The sequence below is a fragment of the Eptatretus burgeri genome, unplaced genomic scaffold, assembly GCF_056783735.1.
Source record: "Eptatretus burgeri isolate ZD-2024b unplaced genomic scaffold, Ebu_testis_v1 Ebu_testis_scaffold_119, whole genome shotgun sequence".
Classification (NCBI taxonomy): Eukaryota; Metazoa; Chordata; class Myxini; order Myxiniformes; family Myxinidae; genus Eptatretus; species Eptatretus burgeri.
This window is the reverse complement of record NW_028222069.1, coordinates 27,751-42,216: the sequence shown is the minus strand read 5'-3', so window position 1 is coordinate 42,216 and position 14,466 is coordinate 27,751. Positions and strand designations below refer to the sequence as shown.

Genomic DNA, 14,466 nt, shown 5'->3' with positions numbered 1-14,466 from the left:
TCGATTGTGTTTCTGTTAAACAGGAATATATTAATTTACCGGTTTGGGACAAAATCGATTAATTACTCTTCACTTTGTACATCTCGTGGAGGGACACGTGGGGGATGGTGGAGGGACACGTGGGGGAGATGGAGGGACACGTGAGGGTGATGGAGGGACACGTGGAGGATGATGGAGGGACACGTGGAGGATGATGGAGGGAGAATGTCCCACCTTTGGAAGTCCCAAGAGGATCACAGTCCAGGGAATCCACCACGTGTGCCGTGACCTGCAGGGCGAACAGTTTGAACACATCATCGTCCATGTTGGAATAGATCTTCATCACGTCCAGTACGTTCGCCTGACGGAGACAGCCGCGGTTCTCTGGGACGCGGGAGATATTGGAGAGAACAGCGATCGTGGAAACAAGGAACTCCCGGATCATCTGTGGGGAGAGAAGAGCGGGTTCGAGTTATTACAGGGAAGAACATCCTGGGTTCGAGGGATGAACGAGAGGATCTCGATGTAAACGAGAACAGTAAAGGATGAAATTGTAAAGGAGGTGATCGAGTGAGGGGAGGGTTTAATCCCCTTGTGTGTGTTTGGGGTTTTTAGTGATTAATGTTAATTAATGTTAATTATTATGGATTATTATAAATCACTGATAAACTTAATTAACAAATTCATATAATATCCTGAGATGTGAAAACAGTAAATTTAGTTAAATTACATCACAATGATCAATTTATTAATAATTTAAAATATCAACTTGTGGAAACTTCTCAGAGTTAATAATGATCTTTAATCACTGAAATTACTTAAACATTTACAATTACTGTCACGTGATCACAAGTTGGTGTCTCTCCCCCCCTCCCACAAACACACACACACACACACACACACACACACACACATACACACACACACACACACACACACACACACACACACACACACACACACACACACGCACACACGCACACGCACACACGCGCACACACACACACACACACACACACCACAATAACACAACGGGTATAAAAAGTTATTAACTAATCTCGTATCACGTTAACCATTCACTAAACCCGAGTTTAATAAAATCACAACTCGAGAGTTCACAGAACACGATACCACACAGTGTTAACGCAGTGCCTCTGATGCAGTGCCCCTGTTTCCAGTCACCTGGAACTCATTTTGCTGACATCAGAAGGATGACAGGCTGAGTCAACCCACCTGGTATTAGTTCAACAGCACAACAGGGACTCAAACTCAGACCCCAAGATATTAAGCCCGCCATCTTAACCATGAACTAACACGAGGGTTTTTCGCACAACTGAAGGTCTTGAACACCAACCACCATGACACACTAATAACACCACGTGGAGTCGGAGTTTATGAGATGGAGGTTTTATTGATTACATCGAGCGAAGCATCAATCAGGGATTGTTCAGTTCCTCTTACTAAGCAGAGAGTTCGCGCTTACCAAGCCAGGCGTTCTCTCTCGGGTGTTAAACCACTTGGTGAGCACTTAACCAAAACAACTTGGTAACTCAACACACCCAGATTCGGACATATCCATCAGCGGCCTCTTCTTCACCCAAACTCTTCTTCACCCAAACTCTTCTTCACCCTGACTCTTCTTCACCCAGACTCTTCTTCACCCTGACTCTTCTTCACCCAGACTCTTCTTCACCCAGACTCTTCTTCACCCTGACTCTTCTTCACCCTGACTCTTCTTCACCCTGACTCTTCTTCACCCTGACTCTTCTTCACCCTGACTCTTCTTCACCCTGACTCTTCTTCACCCTGACTCTTCTTCACCCTGACTCTTCTTCACCCTGACTCTTCTTCACCCAGACTCTTCTTCACCCTGACTCTTCTTCACCCAGACTCTTCTTTACCCTGACTCTTCTTCCAATTTTCCCCACCAAAACAATGCAATTTCATTGGAGGAATGTGGATGAGACATTGACACGTCCAGGGACATCACAATTTGTTTGTTTGTTTTTTTGTGTTATTTTTTCCTTTCGAGAAGGCGGTTTGTTGGGTGAGAGACACAGATATCAACCACACACCACCCCTTGAAGAGACCCCTCCACAACCATGACACTGCACAGATGCACACAATCACCCATCCGGACTCGAGCTCCCGCAAAGTCCTCCGAACATCCCGACACCCCTCGACCTCCAATACTTCCAGGTACCGATCTAATTACAATTTAAACTTATCAACTGTTTCTTTACACTAATCATCCAGTGAGACCATTCGGTGCATTAACTCCTCTCTGAGTGAAAGACCCCGACCTCACAACCATCTTACCTCTCCTCTACTTTACTCTCAGGCTCCTCCTCCTATCACCGTCTGCTCCACTGAATTCCTTCTTTTATTCGTATGCACCAGATGGCCGCTTGAAGACATAGGTGTGCCACTGATGCAGTGCCCCTGTTACCAGCACACTGGTACTCATTTTACCGACCTCAGAAGGATGACAGGCTGAGTCAACCTTAAGTAGTATTAATTCAATGGTAAAACAGGGGCTTGAACTCAAGACCCGAGCACGGGGTCGCAACCTGCGGCTCTTTAAGGACTTGAGTGTGTCTCCCAAGCCTGACCGATAAAATCCCCCTTTTTCTCATTATAAATGAATTTTCAGAAAAATCTTTGTGAGCGTCGTGAAAGGATAAAATAAGACTTGAGAACGTTGGCGGAGTGAAAAACGGGAAAATACATCCGATTACCGGCGAATTCTGTGAGCAACACTTACACCTTGTGCTCCGCGCACAGCCTGCTCTCCATTCGGCGATTATTTTCGCCATTTTGTGAGCAATATTATTACTTCAATCTGTTTCGCAGCCTCAGTTTACCATTCGAACCGCCCTTCTAAAACGTTCGCAACACCCTGATCCTCACTGGGTGGGGAAGCGAAAATCCCATAATGAGCGACTTGTATGTAAATAACAAAAGAGATGTTGTTTTGAAAACTCCCCCTTCAATGGAGGGTGCACGTGCATGTGACGTCACCACGTTTGCTGTCCGCTATCTTGGAGTAACCAACAAACAAAACAAACTCCACGTGCACGTGACGTCACCACGTTTACTGTCCGCCATCTTGGAGTAACCAACAAACAAAACAAACTGCACATGACGTCACCACGTTTACTGTCCGCTATCTTGGAGTAACCAACAAACAAAACAAACTACACGTGATGTCACCACGTTTACTGTCCGCCATCTTGGAGTAACCAACAAACAAAACAAACGACACGTGACGTCACCACGTTTACTGTCCGCAATCTTGGAGTAACCAACAAACAAAACAAACTACACGTGACGTCACCACGTTTACTGTCCGCTATCTTGGAGTAACCAACAAAACAAACTACACGTGCATGTGACGTCACCACGTTTGCTGTCCGCCATCTTGGAGTAACCAACAAACAAAACAAACTACACGTGACGTCACCACGTTTGCTGTCCGCCATCTTGGAGTAACCAACAAAGAAAACAAACGACATGCGCACTGACCGCATCATTGTATTTACATTTGTTAAAATAGGAGTTAAAATGGTGAAATTTTGCTCATTATTTTTGATTTTGACTTGGGGGCTTGACTTGCGAGTTATGAGGGATGTTCAAGAAGGATTCGGAATGAGATTGTCACCTCCAAGAAAGTGTGTGTGTGTGCGTGTGTGTGTGTGTGTGTGTGTGTGTGTGTGTGTGTGTGTGTGTGTGTGTGTGTGTGTGTGTGTGTGTGTGTGTGTGTGTGCGTGCAGACATTTCACTTCATGGTGGACATAATCTCACTTTTAAATGGCCTGAACAGAAAGCTGCAAGGAAAGGGAAACACAGCTCACTTGCTTTTAGAAGAGGTGCTGCCATTTAGTCAGGAGCAGTAGGGGTGAACCTGGTTTTGCCGGATAAAGTTTTTTCTTTGCTGTTTCTTGTGGCCTTGGGGAAGCTCTTCATGATTCAGGTGGAGGTGACCGTTTGCAACCCTTGGGCAATTTGCTATATTAACCCTTTTGTGCCGGTAAACGCATAAATAATGAAAAAAATCTATTTTTTTTCATTATTTATTGCAATGAACCCAACGAACATCATCACATTTGCTTGTGTCGATGTTTATTCACAAATTATGTAACCAAAAACAACTTAAGATATAAAACAATTGTGAATTACTCAGTATTAACCCTTTCGGGGCTATTTTAAGCCAGGACATAAAATTTGAACACAGACAACATATGATTGCACAATAACCACCTCATCCTTACTTTAGTCACAAATAAGGTAACCAAAAACAACTTAAAAGATAGAATAATGACTTAATACTCAATATTAACCCTTTCCTGACTGATTTTACCCAGCACAAAACATTTGAACATCTATAGACAACAGGGGTCTTTGACGCATTATTGCACAAAACCACTCCCAAATTATGGCATGGGATTTTAATGTCATCTCTTGCTTTCCGACCTGCTGACATTGATGCAAAATAGACTGGGTTAGACACTCAATGTGTTTAGTTTGACCAAGCGTAAGATCAATTAAATAAGTGAAACAAACAAATAATCTGCTACTACGAGTTGCTTCCCCAATCTCAAACCTTGCTGCTGCACACGTGAGCAGCCAACTGCATAACAGGCACAGAAAATTATGCAAGGCAGACCTCTGACTTGACAACCACACCTCGAATTACAGGGACTTTCACTTTTGCAACCACACCTGATCATTTCAAGAACATATTCTGGGGCCAGTTTCACATCATCTGGGACTGTAATTGGTGACAGCGACTTGTTCTTGACATCTCTCATCCATCCATATTCCTCAGGGTCCAATGCCGGTGGATGGCTAGTTTCAAGCATTCACCATAAGATGAGGTAATCACCTGATAGTGAGCCCTCTTGACATTTTCTGTGAAAGCCTCCTTTGTCGGTGGCAGGGTGCACAGTTTGGGTGATGATGTGTGACCCTTCCCATTCTTTTTACCCCAGACAAGCAATCTTGTCTCGGACATGTCTTTGGCTTTTTTCATACCATAGCATGCAGAGATGAAGGTTGTGGCCTGTTCCATTACAGCTGTGAATGGTGCTTTAATGTCGCCTACAGCCAATAACTCATAGCCAGCCTTCAGTGTTTTAAGTACACAGCCTTTCTCTAGCCCAAAGTAGCAAGCAACTGTGTCACATCCTGAAAGAGTATGGGCAGGGAGAAGTTCATTAACAATTTTGTCATGTTTTACCACCATCTGAAAAAGTCAACCCTGAAAATAAATAAGTCAAAAATTAGATTCTAACCTGGGAGAAAGCATTTTATAACTGTGCTTGAATACTAGTACCATACAAAGGTTCACATTTATTAGTACGGTTCCCTGCTAAAAGAGGGCAGCATCCAACAACAACTGTCATGCCCATTTTGATAACTGTCATTGTAAAAACTAAATTTATACAATCTGAACTTGTCTAGTATTTTAATCTGGAGATTCTATTTTACTAACTACTTCATATAAAGCTTGACAACTGGAAGTCTGGGAGCCTATTCTATGACAAACCTGCACAGCAGAGTGGGAGTGGTGCCCAGCCATGTGCTTCTAATATCTGAAACAATGCAATGGTGCCACCTTTTGTCAGTTTAACTAACTAATGAAGTCTCTCAGCCAATACTTCATCTTAATATGCATGGGTGACAAACAGATCAAAGCAGAAAATGTAGGCCTACGTTTGGGGTATATATGATCCCCGAGGAATGCCAGGAGAGGGTTAATAATCATCAAGTTTGGGCAAATTGTGTCCAAATCAGATGTAAAATACTTGCCTTGTGAATAATAATGATGAAAAATAAATGTGATGACTTTTGGTCACAGCTATTTACAAGATATCGCAAAAAATAGTACTTTGGGGCACATTTGGGTGCAACCGGCATAAAACGGTCAATATAGCAAATTGCCCAAGGGTTACGAATGGTCACCCCCCTGAATCATGAAGAGCTGCCCCAAGGATACAAGAAACAGCATAGATAAAAACTTTATCCGGCAAAAACAGGTTCACTAAAATATCTGCCTTTTGTTCCCGGACCATTAGTCCATGAGCTGAGATGGAAATTGGTACCATCTTGAGGGACCAGAAAAAAGTGATATGACTGAATGAAGACACAAATGTAGATAACAAAACAGCATGATGGACCTTTCAAAAGAGTAGCTCAAGTTAATTATCTCCAATTTTCTGTTTTAGACCAGTCATCGCTCGGACGGCGCATTTGCGGACAAGATTTAAGGGTGTGTGGTCAGTTTGTGCCACGTATCCTTATTCTTCCACATCATATAGCGCATTCCCACATACCATTGGAAAGCGGACTTGATTTCCTATCCATTGGTATATAATAAGTGACTATAGGTTTAATGATAAGCATTTTATAGGCTATAACATGCTTCGCTAAATAATCGCGCAAGGCAAAATTGAGAGCAAAAACGGTCATTAAAAATATACTTGTTCATAAATCATAACATTCTAGGACATGGATATAGCCAATGTTATTTCTTCTATATAGAGTGATATCTTAATATTATTTCAGGACCTCTGGCAGCTTTCTGTGATAATTATTGGACAAGTTATGGCGATTTTCATGTTAAAACCCCTTGTTAAGTAAAGAACAGTTTTGTGCATCGACTCTTCGGCCATGAACTATTAACGTTTGTCATCGATATTCTGCCTCGGTTTGTACGTACAAATCATTACATTGAACAATTTCTCATTCGATATGGAAGGTTATTGTAAGTTTAAAAAATGTATTTATTTGTATGTTAATAAATTTGACTTTATCGGGTCGAGCGTTGGACAAGTGTTCGTCGGGCCCCGTGTATGAATCCCGTCGCCGCAGTTTGCTTTTCAGACCCTACAACATCAACTGTACTCAAGCGATTTCAGGTTTTGTCATCAATCGTGTGTCCGTGGATCAGCATCATGGGTATTATTATTATTTCCAGTTCAAGGAGTTTCGATAGATAAGAATATTTGTTTCATTTTGAAACAGGATGACGAACGTTCATTAAGATTCATAGTTTAGTTTCAGCAAATGGCGATTTGTGAAGGTAATTAATGTATTTCCTGTATTTTCAGATTAACAACTGAGTGTGCAGCAAAAAGATGATGGCTGCACCCAAAGAGACCACACTAAACCCTGACACTAAACGCTGTATCATCTGCACAAAGACATCTCCATCATCCGAACTCTCTAAACCAAAGGACGCTGAGTGACGCAGAACTTTGCTTGATGCAGTAAAGCTCCAACACTTTGAAGCTATCGTGGACCTCTCGGAGGAGGAATTTGAAGATAAACTAGTGTATCACAGGAAATGTCACTCCAACTTCACACACAAGAAGACACTTGACAGATTTAGGCAACAACAGGTCGAGCTGTCAACAACACCTGAACCAAGGACATCTACACGTGCTCGAGAATTACCATCAACATCCTCACGTGTCCTGGATGACGTGTGCATATTCCGTGACAAGAAAAATAAGTACATCCTGGGAAGCAAGACTCGTGAACCACTGATCCTCTCACGAGAACTTCGCTCAGATGAAACCGTGAGAAGTGTTGCACTGAAGAAACTTGATGATAAAATTCTTGCCATTACGTCCAGGGAACTTGTTGCAGCTGAAGCCAGGTATCACAAGTCTTGTTATAAGGCCGATACAAGAACTTACATACGTGACACGAAGGCTGCTGAACCTGACACCGCCGAGACCAGGTACCATGAAAGAGAACAACAGGCGTATCAGATGTTCTTCGATCACGTAAGAGAGACGTTATTCAATCAGCCACAAGTTGTGAAACTCACTGCACTCACAGACGTTCTCCTGAATAATTTGAGAACTCTTGGTTTTCCAAACGAAAACATACAGTCATCCACAAAGAAGCAAATCAGGTGGAAGCTTGAAGGTGATTCGCTGAATCTTTGCACTTCATACAAGCTGACAATGGCAGAGTCCTGGTCTATCCAGATAATCTATCTTTTGATCAACTTGTGAATGAAAATATGCAGATGAAGGAGAAACTTTCTTGTGTGGCTTCCGAGGATGAACAAGAAAAGGCACTCAAGTCAGCGGCTCCTCACATACGGAGTGAGATCCGTAACTTGGAAGCAAAGCCATGGCCTCCATCACCCGATGAACTGAATTTGGATGATGTGAAGCTTCCAGAAAGCATTATGATATTTCTGTCTGCGCTGCTCGGTCTTGGAGACACAGAAACAGAAGAGCTTCCGGCCAAATCCCAGCGTATTATTAACTCACTGAGACAAGACTGTGTGTACGCTGTGACTGGTGGTCGAGTTATTCCAGCAAAGCACATCCTCTTACCATGGGTGATAAACTCTCTCACTGGTAATGTGGAACTGATGAAAACATTAAACCGGCTCGGCCATGGCATGTTCTATTCCAAATTGGAGGAGATGGACACAGCTTTGTGAATGAACAAACTATCCATGGAACCCGAGTTGAGAGTTGTACTACCTACGAAGACATACCCATGTGTGCCCACGACCATGGCCTTCGACAACATTGACCGGCTTGAGGAAACGTTAAGTGGGGGTGGTACATCCCACCGAGTCAACGGCATCATTGTGCAGCCTGAAATGGCATATGTTCCTCCTTTAACCAAGCCCAAACAAGATCACCAAGTATGATCTAATATAGAAAATGATCTGCCATCTCAAATTATGTACCAATACTATATCATATTATATACGGTGAACAATATAATATTTGTACTTTGCAGGTGAAAAAGAAACGCACCATTGTACCAGTGACCTTGGAGCTATCTGTATACATTACTGGTGAACGTGTGGGCCCGCCCATGATGAAACCACTGGAAATGGACTTTGGCCCACCACTGAAGGAGGCACAGATAAAGGATCTCATGTGGTTCCGAGCACGTCAAGTGGACACCACCAACCAAACAGTCACAGCTCTTGGACGGGATTCAATCTGCTCATTCGTGATAATTTCACTGTAACACAAGATACCATTGGCTATCTTCCGACCGTTAATGCTCCTGCCCCTCAGTACTCTACAGCATTTGAAATTCTCAATCAAGTGCTGAAAATAATGAAAGCCCTTGACCGAAAGGAAGTTTCAGTTGTCTTTGATCAAGCACTGTATGCTCAGGTTGCTGGAATTGCATGGAAACACGGCAAGTATGAGAAGATTGTCTTGAGAATGGGAGCATTCCATACCCCATGAAACTTCTTGTCGATCATAGGGAAGAGGTTCGGTTCAGCTGGCCTTCGTGATATTGCAGTGGAATCTGGGACCATAGCAGAAGGTTCCATCACCGGCATGCTTGAAGGGCGCAAATACAACCGTGGCATTCGTTTATCAAGCTCGTGTATGAGGCTCTTCTCCGATTGGCATGGCGGGGATTTGTCGAGTGGCTAACAGAACATCATATGCAGGACCTGAAGCATCATGCCAAGACGACTGAGATTTTGAAGACTCTCCACGATGATGTATCAAAGGAAGAATTTGAAGCTGTTGTACAAGAACCGTCATGTTCAATAATCGTTCAGCGATTCTTAGAGTACCTTGATTACCTTCGGAGCGCAGGTGGACAACTTGCTGAGTTCTGGATGTCATATGTCGACAAGGTCGATATTCTCCTGGCCTTTATCCGAGCATCGAGGGAAGGAAACTGGGTTCTACATTTGGCTGCTATCCGAAGTATCATTCCTTGGTGCTTTGCATATGACAGGCTGAACTCTGCCAAGTATCTACCAGTCTATTACTGCCAAATGACCAGGCTCTCTGAGACACACCCAGAGGTTCATCAGCACGTGCTAGAAGGAGGTTTCTCAGGACAATTAGGTGCAACCAATACATTTGGTAGACTTCCTGTTGACCAAACCATTGAAGAAACAACCAACAAGGACACACAGACAGCCGGAGGGACAAAGGGATTCAGCTGCTGCTGTTAGCAGGTACTATGTCATAGCACAATATAGAAGTACCTGTCTTAAACAAATGAGGCTGATGATAGATGATAGCTGCAGCAAAAGAATGGTTCACACAGATTTGTCAGCTTCAAGAATGCACAAGGATGAGACTGATGTTGAGGGTTTGGTTTATCTGATGGAAGACACCTGGACAAACCCATTCAGTCAAAATCCTTCAGAGCTGATAAGCATCTCAACTGGTGCTCGTGTGTCCCCAGAAGTTGCCAATGATCTTTTGACTGCTCACAAGAAAGGGGATGCAGCATATACAGATTATCACATACAGCGTATTGAAGGATGAGAAAAACCATTGTTTGACAGATTGCCAAAGATGCAGATGAAAACATTTGATAATGTCCACAAAAGGATCAGCAGAAAACTACCCAACAAGGAGCAAGTCCTCAAAAGTGACAATAAACTGTTTGGACAGATGATACTCGGAGCTTCCAGCAGAAAGTTGAACATGAATGATGTACTGAAACACCCCTAGACCCCCTTCCCTCGTCCTTGGCCAACTGTGATGGTACTATGAAGAAAACCAACAAAGCAGCCCTTGCCAGAAAGCTTGAAAGTAAGGTCTCTGGTGCGGAAAACGTCCAACACCCCTCAGCGTGTATCATTGATGGCATGAGTATTGTAAAGAGGCTGAAAGGGGAGAATCTCACTTTTGATGAAGTGGCTGATAAGCTTCTTTCAGCTGTACTGAATACATCAGCAAGGAGCAACAGGGTTGATGTAGGATTCGACGTTTACAAACAGATATCTATAAAAGATGCAGAAAGGGCCCTGAGGTCGACTGATGGAGGTATCTGCTTCACAACCAGAGCACCCGGTCACCGAATCCACCAATGGAGGCGTCTTCTGTCTTGTGACATCAGCAAGACGAAGCTGATCAAATTCGTCACAGAGCAATAGGGAACAGAGCCCTACAGAATAAGACTTAAAGACAAGGTCCTTTATGTCACATGTGAGGATATCTGCACCAAGATCACCCGTGAGGCTGTAGTTGAAGTTGACGAATTCCGTTCATCTCACGAGGAAGCAGACACATACTTGCTACGACACTGTAAGCATGCATCGTCAAGTTTCCATTCTGTGATAGCTTCAGAAGACACAGACGTCATGGTGCGATGTCTGGCTTTTCATGATGACATCGACTGTAATCTGTTCATCCGATGTGGATCATCAACCCGCACCAGACTTGTTGACATAACAAGAGTTGCTTGTGCTCTCGGCAGAAACATCTGTAAAGCTTTTTTGGGATTGCATTCCTACACAGGCAGCGACACAGTAAGCACTTTCAATGACTTGGGGAAAGAATGGACACTACAGGATGATCTCTTCCATGTGCTTGAGGAATTCACTTGTAAGCTGAACATGTCTCAAACTGAAATCACAGAAGTTAACGAGATGTGGTTTCAGTTGTTCCGTGCTCAGAATGGTGATATCCAGTCAGGACAACTCCCTCCTTGTCAGGATTGTTTGAAGCTTCATGCCACCAGAGCATGTCACCAAGCAGCCATTTGGCACCACAGTCTTGAAGGAACTCCACGTGTCCCCAGTCCACTTCACTGTAATGGTTGGGGATTCGATGACGATGGTAGACTTGCCATTGAGTGGATGTCTGGTGCCCCAGCTCCTGATGTTGTTCTGTAATTTTTATCCTGTAAGTGTAAACGTGAGTGTAGGCTGCCATCATGCACATACATGGTCAATAGCCGAAGCTGCACAGCTGCTTGTGTTCTCCAGGAGTGTGCGAACATGAAGGTCCAAGATGAAGTCGGACGGCAGCGTGGATCATGAGGTCGATGATGACAGACATTGACAATTGAGACTCCATAATGCATGTCTCAAATTATTTGTCATTGCCTGTTTCTGTTTAATGATTATGTCGAATTACTATTTTCTATATTCAACATTGTGGGATTAAAGAGAACTCTGTGGCACATTCTGTTCAAAATTGTTCAAGAACTTCACAACATATTCGTTTTCTTCTGCTATTGAATTGAACATGTAGCATCTTTGAACTATGTCAGATTAAAAAAACTTAGTATCCTTTTAATTTTGCAGTTTGGAAATAAAATGCACGATTTGTGATCTGGATGTGATTTAAATTTCCTTTCAAATAAAGTGCATTACATTTGAGTGATGACTCCACCAAATCATAAACGTGATAAAATTGGCGTGTTTTGTGGATATACTCCTGCTGCACATCAAGCTGTGTAAAATGCTTGAGCTACTCCACTCAGATGTCCATCATGCATTTTTGTGTTCCAGATACATCATCCGAACAGAAAATCACAACAAACCTTGGTCCCTCAAGATGGTACCAATTGGCCAGAAATGGCCCTCCAGCTCATGGACTACATGTCAATGAGCGCGTCCGCCTCCGAGGAATAAGGACCGTTCGACCCTCCCAGGAGGTTGGTCGGTGTTAACCGCCTGGTTACCACGAATTTATGTTGTGGGAATCGAACCCCAGCTCCCCTACAACTGCTGACAGGAGCGGGGTTTGAACCCGGCCACCTTCACGACAATAGTTTTTGGCCCCTTCTCTCAATTCTGAAGAATCACTGAAAAAATTCTCGTATCCGGATCCGGAATCGAATCTTCACCAAAATTGAATCAATTCGTCCTTTTCACACTCCCAACCTGTCCACAACGTTTCTATGGAATCCATCTATGACCTTTTGAGATTTTATTATTTTTGTATACACTGTCAAGGCTCGTTTGAGAGATAACACACACAACGTACAACAAGGGGAGCAGGAGACAAGAGGGGGAAGAGGGGAGAGGGGGGAAAACAAGAAGGGGGAGAGGGGAGGGAAAAAACAGTGTGGAACAGACACATGAGGAGGGATGGGGTGGGGTACACAGGGTAAACGAGATGGACACCACAGGGACTTTCAGGTCCTTAAATGACAGGGAATTTGAAGGAGGTGGGTTTGGGGTGGATTAGCGGGGGTAGAAAAGATCGTGGTTTTGGATGGGGGGAGATAAGAGATGGTGGTGAACAGATGTTTTGAAGACTTGGAGGGAAGAGTGGGATTGAAGATTGTGGGAGTGAGTTCCAAAGGTGAGAAAAAGAGGAATTAAAGGGTCAAGGTGAGAGATTGTGCTATATATTGTTTTTGGCCCTATTTCTCAATGGTGAAGAATCACTTGAAAAATTCTCGAATCCGGAATTAGATCTTCACTACAATTGAATCAATTAGTCCGTGTCACACGCCCAACCTGTCCACAAAGTTTCATCTGAATCCGTCCAAAACTTGAGATGTTTCATGCAATATCGTTTTTGTCCCGATCTCTCAATGGTGAAGAATCACTTACAAATTAAATTATTCTCGTATCGAGATCTGGATTCGGATCTTCACCAAAATTGAATCGATTTGTCCGTGTCACTCATCCAACCTGTCCACCAAGTTTCGTCTGAATCCATCCATAATCTTTTGCGATATTGTGCTAGATATCATTTTTTTATCCCTATCTCTCCATGGTTCCCATCATGTGCTGCCTTTTTGGCTGCTGGTTGCATCATTGGTTAGGAGTGCAGCTGTGCCGCTGATGCAGTGCCCCAATTACCAGTGCACTGGTGCTCATTTCACCAACCTCGGAAGGATGGCAGGCTGAGTCAACCCCCAGGTGTTAATTCAGTGGCCAACAGGACTCGAACTCAGGACCCGAGGATCCCAAGCCACCACCCCAACCACGAAGCCAACACCAAGCTGTCAATGGTGAAGAATCACTGAAAAAATTCTCAGATCCGGAACTTCACCAAAAATCAAGCATTTCTGTCCTTGGCCGGTGAACTACATGCACAAAAAAATATAAGAACGATCGCTTGAAAACTGTGGACAAAAATTATGCGACAAACAAACAGAGACAAATGCTGCAGAGCAACATACTTGGCAAAAAATATTTTTGCCAAGCTCTGAAGTCATCAGAAGGAACCTGGATAGGATTAGGGTTTTCACTGCTTCTCCTCTTCCCTCATACCCATCCAGGTATAGCGAAATGAGCCTTATTCAAAAAAAAAAAAATCAAAAAGAACCCGATTCAAAAAATTAAACCCAGATTAAAAAAATGAAATAATTCTGGCTGGAGACCATGTGTCCGATCAGGTTGAAATTTAAAACATATATTCCCCATCACGACTGGATCATAATTTTGAAGTTTCACATCGATTGACGCAGCAGTTCAAGAGAGAAAGTTTTACATATTTTCCTTCAATCCAATATGGCTGCCAAACCATGTGACATCAATTATTTGTGAACACCCTGGTATCCCCAAAGCTTGGGGAACGAGTGTGAAGTTTCCCTTTGATCTGTCCAGCCGTTTGGGAAAAGAAGCTTTTAAAAGGTTTAAGTATGGCTGCCAAACCATTTGATCTATGACGTCATAGGTGGGGAACTTTTTGTCCCTCATGGATCGGTGGTCATTCCTATGTAGTTTCACCTTGATCTGTTCAGCCATTTCGAAGATTTTTGAAAGTTAATTT

General features: G+C 43.3%; 1 protein-coding gene across 3 annotated transcripts in view; it reads right to left on the bottom strand.

Moving 5' to 3' along the window:
* The window catches only part of LOC147007541 (uncharacterized), a 61,487-nt gene that overhangs the window by 37,913 nt on the left and 9,108 nt on the right, over positions 1-14,466 (bottom strand). For all 3 annotated transcript variants that reach the window (XM_085866966.1, XM_085866965.1, XM_085866967.1), the window contains exon 2: positions 214-424. In XM_085866966.1, the coding sequence (XP_085723092.1) occupies positions 214-424 (211 nt within the window). The remainder of the gene's footprint in view (positions 1-213; positions 425-14,466) is intronic.